At 56.2% G+C, this 14890-nt stretch overlaps 1 protein-coding gene across 2 annotated transcripts in view; it reads right to left on the reverse strand.

The window, feature by feature from the left end:
- The window catches only part of KLHL29 (kelch like family member 29), a 135886-nt gene that overhangs the window by 22135 nt on the left and 98861 nt on the right, over positions 1-14890 (reverse strand). For both annotated transcript variants that reach the window (XM_074285357.1, XM_074285358.1), the window contains exons 4-5: positions 14023-14164; positions 12727-13239 (exon numbers count right to left, since the gene is read on the reverse strand). In XM_074285357.1, the coding sequence (XP_074141458.1) occupies positions 12727-13239; positions 14023-14164 (655 nt within the window). The remainder of the gene's footprint in view (positions 1-12726; positions 13240-14022; positions 14165-14890) is intronic.

Raw genomic sequence — 14890 nt, forward strand, 5'->3', positions numbered from 1 at the left:
GTGTGGACGGGGGCCCTTTTTGCCTTTTTAGCTCAGAGGTATCCTTGGTCCTGCAGCTCGAATGAGCCCCAAGAACTGCAGCGGAGGAGTGGGAATAGGGGAGCGGAGGAACGGGAATGGGGAAGTGGAGGAGGAGCAGGCCGGGGCAGCATACCTACCTTTACCTGGCATCCACTGCCCAAAAAAGCAGATGGTTGCCTGTGGTCTCCGGCCCCAGGTGCCACCCCCCCCCCCCGGGAGGCTAAGGCACACGTTTTGGAGACTTTGCCCCAACAAGTGGGGGAGGCCCTGCCTGGGAGGAGCGCAGGAAGGAGGCCGGGCTGCCGCAGTGGGGGCTCGGCCAGTAGTACCCGAATCGCCTCAACTGAAGTGGATGGGCAGATCCCCCGATGTGGAGGGACCTAGGTCCATAACCTCGCTCTCTCTTGTCTCCTCCTCCCTCCACCGAGTCATATTGGTGCTCCCGGAATCAGGGCGCCATCTTCCTAGCGTGGCCCTCCCGGCCTCTCACCTGGACTACCAGTCTTTCTGCTCTGTATTTATTCCTCCTTGTACCCTGCCAAGATGAGCTCACTGAACCACCAGGCCCCCCTCCTCATTCCCTCAAAGCCCTCCTGGAGGGGAGCGACTTGGTCCTTCAGCTAGTGAGTGTCTGGGCTGAATCTGAATTCAGCTCTTCCTGCCTCCAGGGCTGGGGCATCGGCCACCGGAGCAGCACCTAGCTTCTCCAGAAGGCCCTGATTGCTTGGGGGTGAGAGACCACTCCTCCGCCAGTCCAGTGGGAGTGTCAGGCCCCCTCTGGGGGGTTTTTGTCCAAGAGTCTTCTCCCCGGTGGGCTCTGGGCTCGTCTGCCTTTCCCACCCCAGCTCCTCCATCTCTCCAAACCCAAGCCATGCTCCACGGCCCTGACCCGGTTCCACTTCCTCTGGAAAGCCCACCTTGCCGCCTCTTCCAGTCCCGACTGCACTTGGGCCCTCTCCCAGGACCTGTCCCACCTCACGTGGCATCACAATGACCCGACCCCTTGTGAGCTTCCTCTTCTGCATCCAAGCCCTCACACAGCACCTAGCTCGAGGCCACCAAGCCCTTGTTTTACAGGCTCAAGGACGGCCAATGATTTACTTAAGGTCACACAAGGAGCAAGCCTTGGGGGAGGGGTCTGGACCCCAGCCCCCAGCCCCAAAGCTAGGCCTCTGTGGCTTCATCAAGACAGCCCTAACAATCTATCCTGTTCTCAGGCCCGGTCAGCCATGGAAACGGTCATGTGACCAAGGACACAAAACAGGTCTGGGACTGCTGCCTCGCCTTCGCCTCGTGGCAGAAGAGAGGGCGAGGGAGCTAGGACTCCCGCGACTTACCTGGCAGTCTTTAACAGTGAGATCTCTGTGGGGCTGAACCACTGTCAGAGTGCCATCCTCACTAAAAATGAGACCACAGTCCCAAAGGATGCACCAGCTCAAACGAGGGCACCTGGCCGGCTCTCCAAGGAGCTGGTCGGGATCGTTCCGCCTGGGGTCAAAGGCGATAAAGTCCACAAGAGCCACAAAACAACCACGACTCCTCCAGATTCGGAGAAAGCAGGAGGTGAGGTGCCCAGAGTATTCAGAGCTCTGGCCAGACCACTCAGAAATGTCCAGAAAAGATGAGGCTTTAGAAATGGTCCTACTGCCCACCCTGAGACTGACTTAACAAACAGGGAAGGGCCGACTGGTCACTCATTTGATTCTGTGTGCAGCACGGCCGTCAAGAGTCAGCAGTACGTTAGAGAAAAGGGCAAAACCAAGGTAAACTAGCCCAAACAGCATAAAGATGAGAAGATCCCGTGACAAATCACACAGTCCCAACTTGACCAATTTGCACAGACTTTTATTGTCTCAAAAAAGAAAACCAAAGAAATGGATAAAGGAAAAGACATTGAATCCGACTGTCTCCATTTCCTAGCAAAGTTTACCCGATGTAAAGTATTTGTGACTATGAGGAGGCCACAGAAGGAAAAACCTTCAGACTTGTTGCCACGCTGAGAGTGTAAGGGGCTGTGTGAAGTGCGGAGACAGAAAAGCTCTAGTAAAACTGTTTCAGGAGACAGCAAAGAGTGAACAAAGGGAAAGCAGGCTGCAAAGAACTCACTGCTAGATCTAAGGCACGCACGAGGAGAGCCGTTCCAGGCGGGGGACCACAAGCGGATGACCCAAGGAACCCCCTGTCTGGGGACTGTCGTTCTGAAAGCAGTCGAGCCGCCTTATTCCGTGCCAGGCCCAGAGGGTGTAGAAGAGGAGGAAGTGGGGGTATTTTCACCCAGCAAGCAAGGACCGAGCACCTCATGTGCATCTCCTCCCTCCAGCCCTGGGTCCCCCGGCCCCCCAGGCTCTCCCTTCTGGCCTCCTGCTCTCAGAATCCCTAGTCTCATTGAAGCTTCATCACAGGCAACCCTGTGTGCAGGAGGCTTCTCCCGGGCCCGCCAACCGCCAGCAATTTCCCATGAGGTTCTCCTTTATCTGTTTTACACTTGTCTATACCCCTCCTCCCCCAGTGGAAGGAAGACTGGAGTAATCTCCTGGGATTTATTTTCCGTTCAGCTGTCACAATGAATTTACTTCATATCCAGGTCACTTGACTTGGGGGCTACAAAAAAGAGAAACCAAGGACTAGAGCCACTGGGAGCAATTGGTGTGTAGGTGACACTGAATTTAAAGGCCAAGGAAGGAAAGGGGGGGAGTCCCTGTGCATGTCTATGGCCCTTCTCCCATCCCCAGGGAGGTTGTCCCAATGTTGGAAGACATAACTCTGGGGGCAGATTCGTACAGAGGAGTCTAAGTCCCCTGTGTGGTGTGGGGGAGAGCTGTTCCTTCTCCGGGACTTTGTCCACCCCAAAAATGGACACGTTAGCTGGAAGACTTCCTAAGTCTTTACTCCTCTCCACAAAGCTGAGGGGATATGGTGAGCTGAGAAGGGCACGAATTTAGGGTTCTGCTCTCTAGAGAGTACTAACTGTTCTAGTGTCCAGAGAGTCCTATGCTCTAGTCTCTAGAGGGTCCTGAGAATGTGGTGTCTAGAAATTCCTAATTGTTCGGGTGTCTAGAGAATGACGGTTGCCTTCTGGTGTCTAGAGAGACACAATAGTAATAGTGGCTAGAGAGTCCTGCCTGTTCTTGTGTCTAGAGAGTCCTGCCCGTTCTTGTGTCTAGAGAGTCCTGCCCGTTCTTGTGTCTAGAGAGTCCTGCCCGTTCTTGTGTCTAGAGAGTCCTGCCCGTTCTTGTGTCTAGACAGTCCTGGCTGTTCTTGTGTCTAGAGATTCCTGCCTGTTCTTGTGTCTAGAGCGTCCTGCCTCTTCTTGTGTCTAGAGAGTCCTGCCTGTTCTTGTGTCTAGAGATTCCTGCCTGTTCTTGTGTCTAGAGAGTCCTGCCTGTTCCTCCGTCTAGAGATTCCTGCCCGTTCTTGTGTCTAGAGAGTCCTGCCCGTTCTTGTGTCTAGAGAGTCCTGCCCGTTCTTGTGTCTAGAGATTCCTGCCTGTTCTTGTGTCTAGAGAGTCCTGCCCGTTCTTGTGTCTAGAGATTCCTGCCTGTTCTTGTGTCTAGACAGTCCTGGCTGTTCTTGTGTCTAGAGATTCCTGCCTGTTCTTGTGTCTAGAGAGTCCTGCCCGTTCTTGTGTCTAGAGAGTCCTGCCTGTTCTTGTGTCTAGAGATTCCTGCCTGTTCTTGTGTCTAGAGAGTCCTGCCTGTTCCTCCGTCTAGAGATTCCTGCCCGTTCTTGTGTCTAGAGAGTCCTGCCCGTTCTTGTGTCTAGAGAGTCCTGCCTGTTCTTGTGTCTAGAGAGTCCTGCCTGTTCCTCCGTCTAGAGAGTCCTGCCCGTTCTTGTGTCTAGAGAGTCCTGCCTGTTCTTGTGTCTAGAGCGTCCTGCCGGTTCTTGTGTCTAGAGATTCCTGCCTGTTCTTGTGTCTAGAGATTCCTGCCTGTTCTTGTGTCTAGAGAGTCCTGCCTGTTCTTGTGTCTAGAGCGTCCTGCCTGTTCTTGTGTCTAGAGATTCCTGCCTGTTCTTGTGTCTAGAGAGTCCTGCCTGTTCTTGTGTCTAGAGAGTCCTGCTTGATCTAATGTCTAGAGGGTCCTGCCCGTTCTTCTGTCTAGAGAATCCTGCCGGTTCTTGTGTCTAGAGAGTCCTGCCTGTTCTTGTGTCTAGAGAGTCCTGCCTGTTCCTCCGTCTAGAGAGTCCTGCCCGTTCTTGTGTCTAGAGAGTCCTGCCTGTTCTTGTGTCTAGAGAGTCCTGCCTGTTCCTCCGTCTAGAGAGTTCTGCCTCTTCTTGTGTCTAGAGAATCCTGCCCGTTCTTGTGTCTAGAGAATCCTGCCCGTTCTTGTGTCTAGAGAGTCCTGCCCGTTCTTGTGTCTAGAGAGTCCTGCTTTATCTAATGTCTAGAGAATTCTGCCTGTTCTAGTATCTAGAGGGTCCTACTTCTTCTTGGGTCTAGACAGTCCTGAGTGTTCTTGTGTCTAGAGAGCCCTGCCTGTTCCTCCGTCTAGAGATTCCTGCTTGTTCTTGTGTCTAGAGAGTCCTGGCAGTTCTTCTCTCTAGAGAGTCCTGCCTTTTTTAGCCTCTAGAGAGTCCTGCCTATTCTTGTGTCTAGACAGTCCTGGCTGTTCTTGTGTCTAGAGAGTCCTGACTGTTCTTGTGTCTAGAGAGTCCTGCCCGTTCTTGTGTCTAGAGCGTCCTGCCTGTTCTTGTGTCTAGAGATTCCTGCCTGTTCATGTGTCTAGAGAGTCCTGCCTGTTCTTGTGTCTAGAGATTCCGGCCTGTACTACAACATCAGGATTTTAGACACCAAGACACTCTAGCCACAAGCACAGGCAGGGCTCTCTAGACACTATAACTATCAAGACTCTCTAGTCACCAGAACACAGCCCAACTCTCTAGACAGCAGGACAACCATGACTCTCTAGACACTAAAATAGGCAGGACTCTCTAGACACAAGAACAGGCAGGACGCTCTAGACACAAGAAAAGGCAGGACTCTCTAGACACAAGAACAGGCAGGACTCTCTAGATGCTAAAACAGGCAGGAATCTCTAGACACAAGAACAGGCAGGAATCTCTAGACCCAAGAACAGGCAGGAATCTCTAGACCCAAGAACAGGCAGGAATCTCTAGACACAAGAACGGGCAGGACTCTCTAGACACAAGAACAGGCAGGACTCTAGACACAAGAACAGGCAGGACTCTCTAGACACAAGAACAGGCAGGAATCTCTAGACACAAGAACAGGCAGGACGCTCTAGACACAAGAACAGGCAGGAATCTCTAGACACAAGAAGAGGCAGGACTCTCTAGACACAAGAACAGGCAGGAATCTCTAGACACAAGAACAGGCAGGAATCCCTAGACGGGGGAACAGGCAGGACTCTGTAGACGCTAAAACAGGCAGGACTCTCTAGACACAAGAACAGGCAGGAATCTCTAGACACAAGAACAGGCAGGAATCTCTAGACACAAGAACAGGCAGGACTCTCTAGACACAAGAACAGGCAGGACTCTCTAGACACAAGAACAGGCAGGACTCTCTAGACACAAGAACAGGCAGGACTCTCTAGATGCTAAAACAGGCAGGACTCTCTAGACACAAGAACAGGCATGAATCTCTAGACACAAGAACAGGCAGGACGCTCTAGACACAAGAACAGGCAGGACTCTCTAGACGCTAAAACAGGCAGGACTCTCTAGACACAAGAACAGGCAGGACTCTCTAGACGCTAAAACAGGCAGGACTCTCTAGACACAAGAACAGGCAGGACGCTCTAGACACAAGAAGAGGCAGGACTCTCTAGACACAAGAACAGGCAGGACTCTCTAGATGCTAAAACAGGCAGGACTCTCTAGACACAAGAACAGGCAGGAATCTCTAGACCCAAGAACAGGCAGGAATCTCTAGACACAAGAACAGGCAGGAATCTCTAGACACAAGAAGAGGCAGGACGCTCTAGACACAAGAAGAGGCAGGACTCTCTAGACACAAGAACAGGCAGGACTCTAGACACAAGAACAGGCAGGACTCTCTAGACACAAGAACAGGCAGGAATCTCTAGACACAAGAACAGGCAGGACGCTCTAGACACAAGAACAGGCAGGAATCTCTAGACACAAGAAGAGGCAGGACTCTCTAGACACAAGAACAGGCAGGAATCTCTAGACACAAGAACAGGCAGGAATCTCTAGACACAAGAACAGGCAGGACTCTAGACACAAGAACAGGCAGGACTCTCTAGACACAAGAACAGGCAGGACTCTCTAGACGCTAAAACAGGCAGGACTCTCTAGACACAAGAACAGGCAGGACTCTCTAGACGCTAAAACAGGCAGGACTCTCTAGACACAAGAACAGGCAGGACGCTCTAGACACAAGAAGAGGCAGGACTCTCTAGACACAAGAACAGGCAGGACTCTCTAGATGCTAAAACAGGCAGGACTCTCTAGACACAAGAACAGGCAGGAATCTCTAGACCCAAGAACAGGCAGGAATCTCTAGACACAAGAACAGGCAGGAATCTCTAGACACAAGAAGAGGCAGGACGCTCTAGACACAAGAAGAGGCAGGACTCTCTAGACACAAGAACAGGCAGGACTCTAGACACAAGAACAGGCAGGACTCTCTAGACACAAGAACAGGCAGGAATCTCTAGACACAAGAACAGGCAGGACGCTCTAGACACAAGAACAGGCAGGAATCTCTAGACACAAGAAGAGGCAGGACTCTCTAGACACAAGAACAGGCAGGAATCTCTAGACACAAGAACAGGCAGGAATCTCTAGACACAAGAACAGGCAGGAATCCCTAGACGGGGGAACAGGCAGGACTCTGTAGACGCTAAAACAGGCAGGACTCTCTAGACACAAGAACAGGCAGGAATCTCTAGACACAAGAACAGGCAGGAATCTCTAGACACAAGAACAGGCAGGAATCTCTACACACACGAACAGGCAGGAATCTCTAGATGGAGGAACAGGCAGGAATCTCTAGACACAAGAACAGGCAGGACTCTCTAGACACAAGAACAGGCAAGACTCTCTAGACACAAGAACAGGCAGGAATCTCTAGACACAAGAACAGGCAGGAATCTCTAGACACAAGAACAGGCAGGACTCTAGACACAAGAACAGGCAGGACTCTCTAGACACAAGAACAGGCAGGACTCTCTAGACGCTAAAACAGGCAGGACTCTCTAGACACAAGAACAGGCAGGACTCTCTAGACGCTAAAACAGGCAGGACTCTCTAGACACAAGAACAGGCAGGACGCTCTAGACACAAGAAGAGGCAGGACTCTCTAGACACAAGAACAGGCAGGACTCTCTAGATGCTAAAACAGGCAGGACTCTCTAGACACAAGAACAGGCAGGAATCTCTAGACCCAAGAACAGGCAGGAATCTCTAGACACAAGAACAGGCAGGAATCTCTAGACACAAGAAGAGGCAGGACGCTCTAGACACAAGAAGAGGCAGGACTCTCTAGACACAAGAACAGGCAGGACTCTAGACACAAGAACAGGCAGGACTCTCTAGACACAAGAACAGGCAGGAATCTCTAGACACAAGAACAGGCAGGACGCTCTAGACACAAGAACAGGCAGGAATCTCTAGACACAAGAAGAGGCAGGACTCTCTAGACACAAGAACAGGCAGGAATCTCTAGACACAAGAACAGGCAGGAATCTCTAGACACAAGAACAGGCAGGAATCCCTAGACGGGGGAACAGGCAGGACTCTGTAGACGCTAAAACAGGCAGGACTCTCTAGACACAAGAACAGGCAGGAATCTCTAGACACAAGAACAGGCAGGAATCTCTAGACACAAGAACAGGCAGGAATCTCTACACACACGAACAGGCAGGAATCTCTAGATGGAGGAACAGGCAGGAATCTCTAGACACAAGAACAGGCAGGACTCTCTAGACACAAGAACAGGCAAGACTCTCTAGACACAAGAACAGGCAGGAATCTCTAGACACAAGAACAGGCAGGAATCTCTAGACACAAGAACAGGCAGGAATCTCTAGACACAAGAACAGGCAGGAATCTCTACACACACGAACAGGAAGGAATCTCTAGATGGAGGAACAGGCAGGACTCTCTAGACACAAGAACAGGCAGGAATCTCTAGACACAAGAACAGGCAGGACTCTAGACACAAGAACAGGCAGGAATCTCTAGACACAAGAACAGGCAGGAATCTCTAGACACAAGAACAGGCAGGAATCTCTACACACACGAACAGGAAGGAATCTCTAGATGGAGGAACAGGCAGGAATCTCTAGACACAAGAACCGGCAGGACTCACTAGACACAACAACAGGCAGGAATCTCTAGACACAAGAAGAGGCAGGAATCTTTAGACACAAGAACAGGCAGGAATCCCTAGACGGAGGAACAGGCAGGAATCTCTAGACACAAGAACAGGCAGGACTCTCTAGACACAAGAACAGGCAGGAATCTCTAGACACAAGAAGAGGCAGGAATCCCTAGACGGAGGAACAGGCAGGAATCTCTAGACACAAGAACAGGCAGGAATCTCTAGACACAAGAACAGGCAGGAATCTCTAGACACAAGAACAGACAGGAATCTCTAGACACAAGAACAGGCAGGAATCTCTAGACACAAGAACAGGCAGGAATCTTTAGACACAAGAACAGACAGGAATCTCTAGACACAAGAACAGGCAGGAATCTCTAGACACAAGAAGAGGCAGGACGCTCTAGACACAAGAAGAGGCAGGACTCTCTAGACACAAGAACAGGCAGGACTCTCTAGACGCTAAAACAGGCAGGACTCTCTAGACACAAGAACAGGCAGGACGCTCTAGACACAAGAAGAGGCAGGACTCTCTAGACACAAGAACAGGCAGGACTCTCTAGATGCTAAAACAGGCAGGACTCTCTAGACACAAGAACAGGCAGGACTCTCTAGACGCTAAAACAGGCAGGACTCTCTAGACACAAGAACAGGCAGGACGCTCTAGACACAAGAAGAGGCAGGACTCTCTAGACACAAGAACAGGCAGGACTCTCTAGATGCTAAAACAGGCAGGACTCTCTAGACACAAGAACAGGCAGGAATCTCTAGACCCAAGAACAGGCAGGAATCTCTAGACACAAGAACAGGCAGGAATCTCTACACACAAGAAGAGGCAGGACGCTCTAGACACAAGAACAGGCAGGACTCTAGACACAAGAACAGGCAGGACTCTCTAGACACAAGAACAGGCAGGAATCTCTAGACACAAGAACAGGCAGGACGCTCTAGACACAAGAACAGGCAGGAATCTCTAGACACAAGAACAGGCAGGACTCTAGACACAAGAACAGGCAGGACTCTCTAGACACAAGAACAGGCAGGAATCTCTAGACACAAGAACAGGCAGGACGCTCTAGACACAAGAACAGGCAGGAATCTCTAGACACAAGAAGAGGCAGGACTCTCTAGACACAAGAACAGGCAGGAATCTCTAGACACAAGAACAGGCAGGAATCTCTAGACACAAGAACAGGCAGGAATCCCTAGACGGGGGAACAGGCAGGACTCTGTAGACGCTAAAACAGGCAGGACTCTCTAGACACAAGAACAGGCAGGACTCTCTAGACACAAGAACAGGCAGGAATCTCTAGACACAAGAACAGGCAGGAATCTCTAGACACAAGAACAGGCAGGAATCTCTAGACACAAGAACAGGCAGGACGCTCTAGACACAAGAACAGGCAGGAATCTCTAGACACAAGAAGAGGCAGGACTCTCTAGACACAAGAACAGGCAGGAATCTCTAGACACAAGAACAGGCAGGAATCTCTAGACACAAGAACAGGCAGGACTCTCTAGACACAAGAACAGGCAGGAATCTCTAGATGGAGGAACAGGCAGGAATCTCTAGACACAAGAACAGGCAGGAATCTCTAGACACAAGAACGGGCAGGAATCTCTACACACACGAACAGGAAGGAATCTCTAGATCGAGGAACAGGCAGGAATCTCTAGACACAAGAACCACCAGGACTCTCTAGACACTAAAACAGGCAGGAATCTCTAGAAAGAAGAACAGGCAGGAATCTCTAGAAAGAAGAACAGGCAGGACTCTCTAGATGGCAGAACACAGCCAGAGTACCAGGACTCTGACTAAATTTTCTCAGTGGTGAAAGTGGCTGAAGTGCCCGCTCGGAGCCCTCTCTTCTCCTCTCAAGGGAGGCTGGCCTCCTTTAATTTTCCTCTTGCAATTTGTAGAATCATCTTCCTCCCTTCCCCCATCTGCCATCATCTTTGCAGGAATGAGGAGTCTAATCCTCCTTTTTCTAAGACATGCAGGAAGAGACACTGTTTGCTGCATTAACCGCACGGGGCACGAGGGATTCCGGCAGTCAGGGAAGGCCAGCTCGGCCTCTGGCTCTCCCTGCAGCATGTCTGGCTCCCTCTACTCTTCCACTGATTCCTTTTGCAATAAAAGTAGCCAATGAGAACTCCTGCCAGCTTTCTGTGTACCTCTGATTGTCACCGGCTAACCCTGCCCTGGCCAAATGGCTCAGAAGGATCCAGGCCCTGAGGAAGTCTGGGACCATGGGGGGCCCTGCTCTCCTGGGAGACCCCAGCCCCCCTCCAGGTGCCGGACTTCCTAGATGGCTCACGGCCTCTGCACTTGCTCCTGCCCAGAAAACCCAGGAACAGGCTGGGAAAGCAGCAGGCTGGCTCTCACTGGGTGCCAGAGCAGACCCAAAGCTGGCCTGGCCTGCTTCCGACAGCCCAGGGAGGCAGCCCCAGCCTTGCCCGGCCCTCTGGGCCCTTCTGCACCCCACAATCTGAGGCTCACTTCTCTATTTTCTCCCTCCCCACGAGCGGTGGGAAGAAGGCTAAGGTCCCATGCAAGAGGAGGATAAGGAGTCCGCATTGTCTAGCTTACTTTGGAAGCCCTGAATGAGATAGAAGCCAGGTGTTGTGGCGCGACTGCCAAGTGGTTAGAGCTCAGTGTCTGTGAAGTTAGCGGTGGAAGCCCTGAGTTTGCCCCAGGCTGCAATCCCCAACTGTGGGCTCCGGCAGCAGGGATAGAAGGCCCGGCTCCCCGCTTCTGAAGAGCTGGGGCCTCCCTGCTGTCCCTTCCTATCCCCCGCCACTCAATTCCAACAAGAGGGCTCAGACCTGAGATGTAGCAGTTCTCCCCGTGGCCAAAACATGGCCTCTCACATGGATCTTAGAAGCTCTGAGCAGCGAGGCCCCGAAGGGCAGAACCAGGCTACTAGCCCAAGAGAACGGTCTGTCTGTGGCCCATCTGTGGCCTCCCCGGCCCATGTGCCTTCTGTCTGCCCAGCCCGTGTGCCTTCTGTCTGCCCGGCCCATGTGCCTTCTGTCTGCCCGGCCTGTCTGTGGCCTGCCCGGCCCATGTGCCTTCTGTCTGCCCGGCCCGTGTGCCTTCTGTCTGCCCAGCCTGTCTGTGGCCTGCCCGGCCCATGTGCCTTCTGTCTGCCCGGCCCGTGTGCCTTCTGTCTGCCCAGCCTGTCTGTGGCCTGCCCGGCCCATGTGCCTTCTGTCTGCCCGGCCCGTGTGCCTTCTGTCTGCCCAGCCTGTCTGTGGCCTGCCCAGCCCATGTGCCTTCTATCTGCCCAGCCCGTGTGCCTTCTGTCCGCCCGGCCCGTGTGCCTTCTGTCCGCCCGGCCCGTGTGCCTTCTGTCTGCCCAGCCTGTCTGTGGCCTGCCCGGCCCATGTGCCTTCTATCTGCCTGGCCCGTGTGCCTTCTGTCCGCCCGGCCCGTGTGCCTTCTGTCTGCCCGGCCCGTGTGCCTTCTATCTGCCCAGCCTGTCTGTGGCCTGCCCGGCCCATGTGCCTTCTGTCTGCCCGGCCCGTGTGCCTTCTGTCTGCCCAGCCTGTCTGTGGCCCGCCCGGCCCGTGTGCCTTCTGTCTGCCCGGCCCGTGTGCCTTCTGTCTGCCCGGCCCATGTGCCTTCTGTCCGCCCGGCCCGTGTGCCTTCTATCTGCCCAGCCTGTCTGTGGCCTGCCCGGCCCATGTGCCTTCTGTCTGCCCGGCCCGTGTGCCTTCTGTCCGCCTGGCCCGTGTGCCTTCTGTCCGCCCGGCCTGTGTGCCTTCTGTCTGCCCGGCCCATGTGCTTTCTGTCTGCCCAGCCTGTCTGTGGCCTGCCCGGCCTGTGTGCCTTCTGTCTGCCCGGCCCATGTGCCTTCTGTCCGCCCGGCCCGTGTGCCTTCTGTCTGCCCGGCCCATGTGCTTTCTGTCTGAGGAGTGCCCGGCCCCTGCCTGTACTGGGGCACCTGGCAGATGGATCCGGTCCACTGAGTGACGGGTGTCCAAACACTTTCCCTGGATCAGGAGCATCTGAAGGCATCAGGAGGTTCCCAAGGAGAGGGTGGCTCTCCCCTCCCAGCCAGCGGCATCCAGGGGGACCACTGGGGTGCTCAGGGCCCCTCCTCCATTCGTCTCCCCTTCCCTACCCTCGGTGCACTGCTCTTCCCCTGAGCTCCCTGTATCCTTCCTGCCGTCCCTCCCTTAATGCTTTGCCCCTTCCCCTCGGCTTGGGCCCCTCTGCCCGAGTCTGGCCTTGAACCTTGGTCTCCTGGAGCTCCTCCTCCCTCTCGGCGGCCCGGCCGAGGCCCCGGTCCAGGATAGTGCGTTTTTCGGGGCCCTCGGGCTCTCCCGGCTTTCTCTGGCCCGGCCGGGCCAGGTCCACGCGAGCCCACGAGTGGGACGGCGGCGAGACCTACCTTTCGGATGCCAGGGGTCCGTGAACTCGTATTTCCCCATGCCGATCGTCCGGAGCATCTGGACGTTCTGGCCCTGAGCAGAGTCCGGGGGTGCCGCCGGGGGCCCCGCGGGCCCGTTGGTGGTGGGGATGCTGTTGGGCAGAGCTGCCACAGGCACGGAGGGAGGCGGCGGCGGCGGGAGGACGGGGCACGGCATGTGCCCGTTGCCGACGGTCGCGGGGCCCGGGCGGGCCACTGGCCCCACGCCGGGCATCGAGGTCAGGCTCAAGGGCTGGCTGGCACTGTACAGGCTCTGACTGGGCAGGGTGACCACCAGGCTGCTCAAGGGCTGCGGAGGCTGAGGCTGCAACTGGTAGTGGGCCGGCATCAGCGGCAACGAGGGGGTCACCCCGATCACGGGGGCCGGGACGCTCACGGCCGGACTGAAGGCGGGCGGCTGGGTCATCCCGTAGGAGTGGGCGAGGAGGGCCGGCTGGCTCCCCGCGGTCACAGCAGTCACCCAAGGCGTGGTCCCTGCAACAGAGGGGCGCGAGCATGAGCCCGACCTCACGCCCTTCCCTGGGGCCCGGCACCCCGGGCCAGCCCCAAGATGGTGGGGCAACGGGGAGAGCCCCCGGGTAGTAGGGGGGCTGCCCTGGGGTGGGGGCCGCCGGAGGCGACGACAGCCTCGGAGGACCTCGGGGTGGTCTGGCGGGATGCACTCCCGGGAAGGGGGCCCAGGCCAGAAAGGGGCACTGTTGTGGGGGGGCTGGAGGCTGGGAGAGGGAAAGGCCGGCTTGAGCTGCCCCCAGACCCAAGCGGGCCTTCAGCCTTTTGGGGGTCACAGGGACTTCTGCCATGCTTAGGTGTGCCACGTGGCACCGTGCAGACCGGGTTAAGTGCAGTGGGCAGGTCACTGGGCCCGAGTCCCTCTGTTTCCCTGCCCAAAAGATAGGGAGGAGGATCCCCGGGGGCGCCCGGAGCCGCTCCTGCTCCCTGCAAGGAGCGGGGCACGTGGGCCGCTGCCTCCTGCCCCCCAGCAGCAAAGGCTCCCGGGGAGGGGGGCCCCCAGGTCTTGCAGGTCCCTTTAACGACCCTGCCCACCAGACTTCCCTGGGGGCCCCTGCTCACTGGACTTCCCTGGGGGCCCCTGCCTGCCGGACTTCCCTGGGGGCCCCTGCTCACTGGACTTCCCTGGGGGCCCCTGCTCACTGGACTTCCCTGGGGCCCCTGCTCACTGGACTTCTCTGAGGGTCCCTGGCCCCCTTTGGGCCAGACCTGGGGAAGGAGGGAGGCTGGAGCGGGGACGGCGGATACCTGGGTTCTCACTCTCCCGAATCTGCTTGGGTGGCGGCTCATCCGTGTCCCAAGGCGTGGACTGGTTGATGGGCGTCTGCCCCCAGCGGACGCTGGTGGCCAGTCCCTGCGCCGGAGGCTCGATCTTGGAGAGGCCGGGGACCTGGGCGGAGAGCAGGGAAAGGTCGCTGGAGCCTGCGGGCCTCCCCTGGCGGGGTGAGGATGGCCCCGGGGAGAAGCGAGATCGGGGCCGAGCCGGGCAAAGCCCCCATCGCCGCTCCCCTCCCCTGGGCTTTCTACCTCCAGACCCCCTGCCCCTCCTTGCCTCAGTTTCCTCCTTTGCTGAGAAAACCCCCAACGGCTCCACCACGCCGCCCCCCCCCCCCTCCGCTGCTTCTTGCTCCCAGCCCCAGGGCCGGGCGGGGCAGGGCCCCTCCCTGCAGGGCTGGCTCGCGGGCCCCCCCGCCCCCCCTCCGCTGGTGCCCGAGACAACCTCCGGTTCCCCCTGGACTCTCAGGCGGCCTCTGGGCCGAGGAACGGCTCTGGCGCCCCCTGCTGGGTCCGGGCAGGCGCCGCACACTCTCGGGAGCTGGCCAGCTGCTGACGCCCGAGTGCCGGTCGGGGGGAGCCCGAGAAATGGGCTCCTTCCTGGCCACAGAACCCTCCCCCAGCTTCCGCCAGACCCCGGGGGGGGGGGGGCAGAGCCGCTGGGACAAATCCATTCTGGCGGCCCCCCCCCCTCCGGAGGCTGCTCCGGGCCCGCCCCCAGCTACAGCCACCCCGGGGCGCTGAGATTCAGCCCTTCCTGAAAATGAAGGGCCCCACTCTCCTGGGGAGGGGGCGGCCTCTGGGCCGCGCGAATGGAGGCTGGCCTCCCCGGAGGAGGCAA

Source organism: Sminthopsis crassicaudata, chromosome 2, assembly GCF_048593235.1.
Source record: "Sminthopsis crassicaudata isolate SCR6 chromosome 2, ASM4859323v1, whole genome shotgun sequence".
NCBI classification, from domain to species: Eukaryota; Metazoa; Chordata; class Mammalia; order Dasyuromorphia; family Dasyuridae; genus Sminthopsis; species Sminthopsis crassicaudata.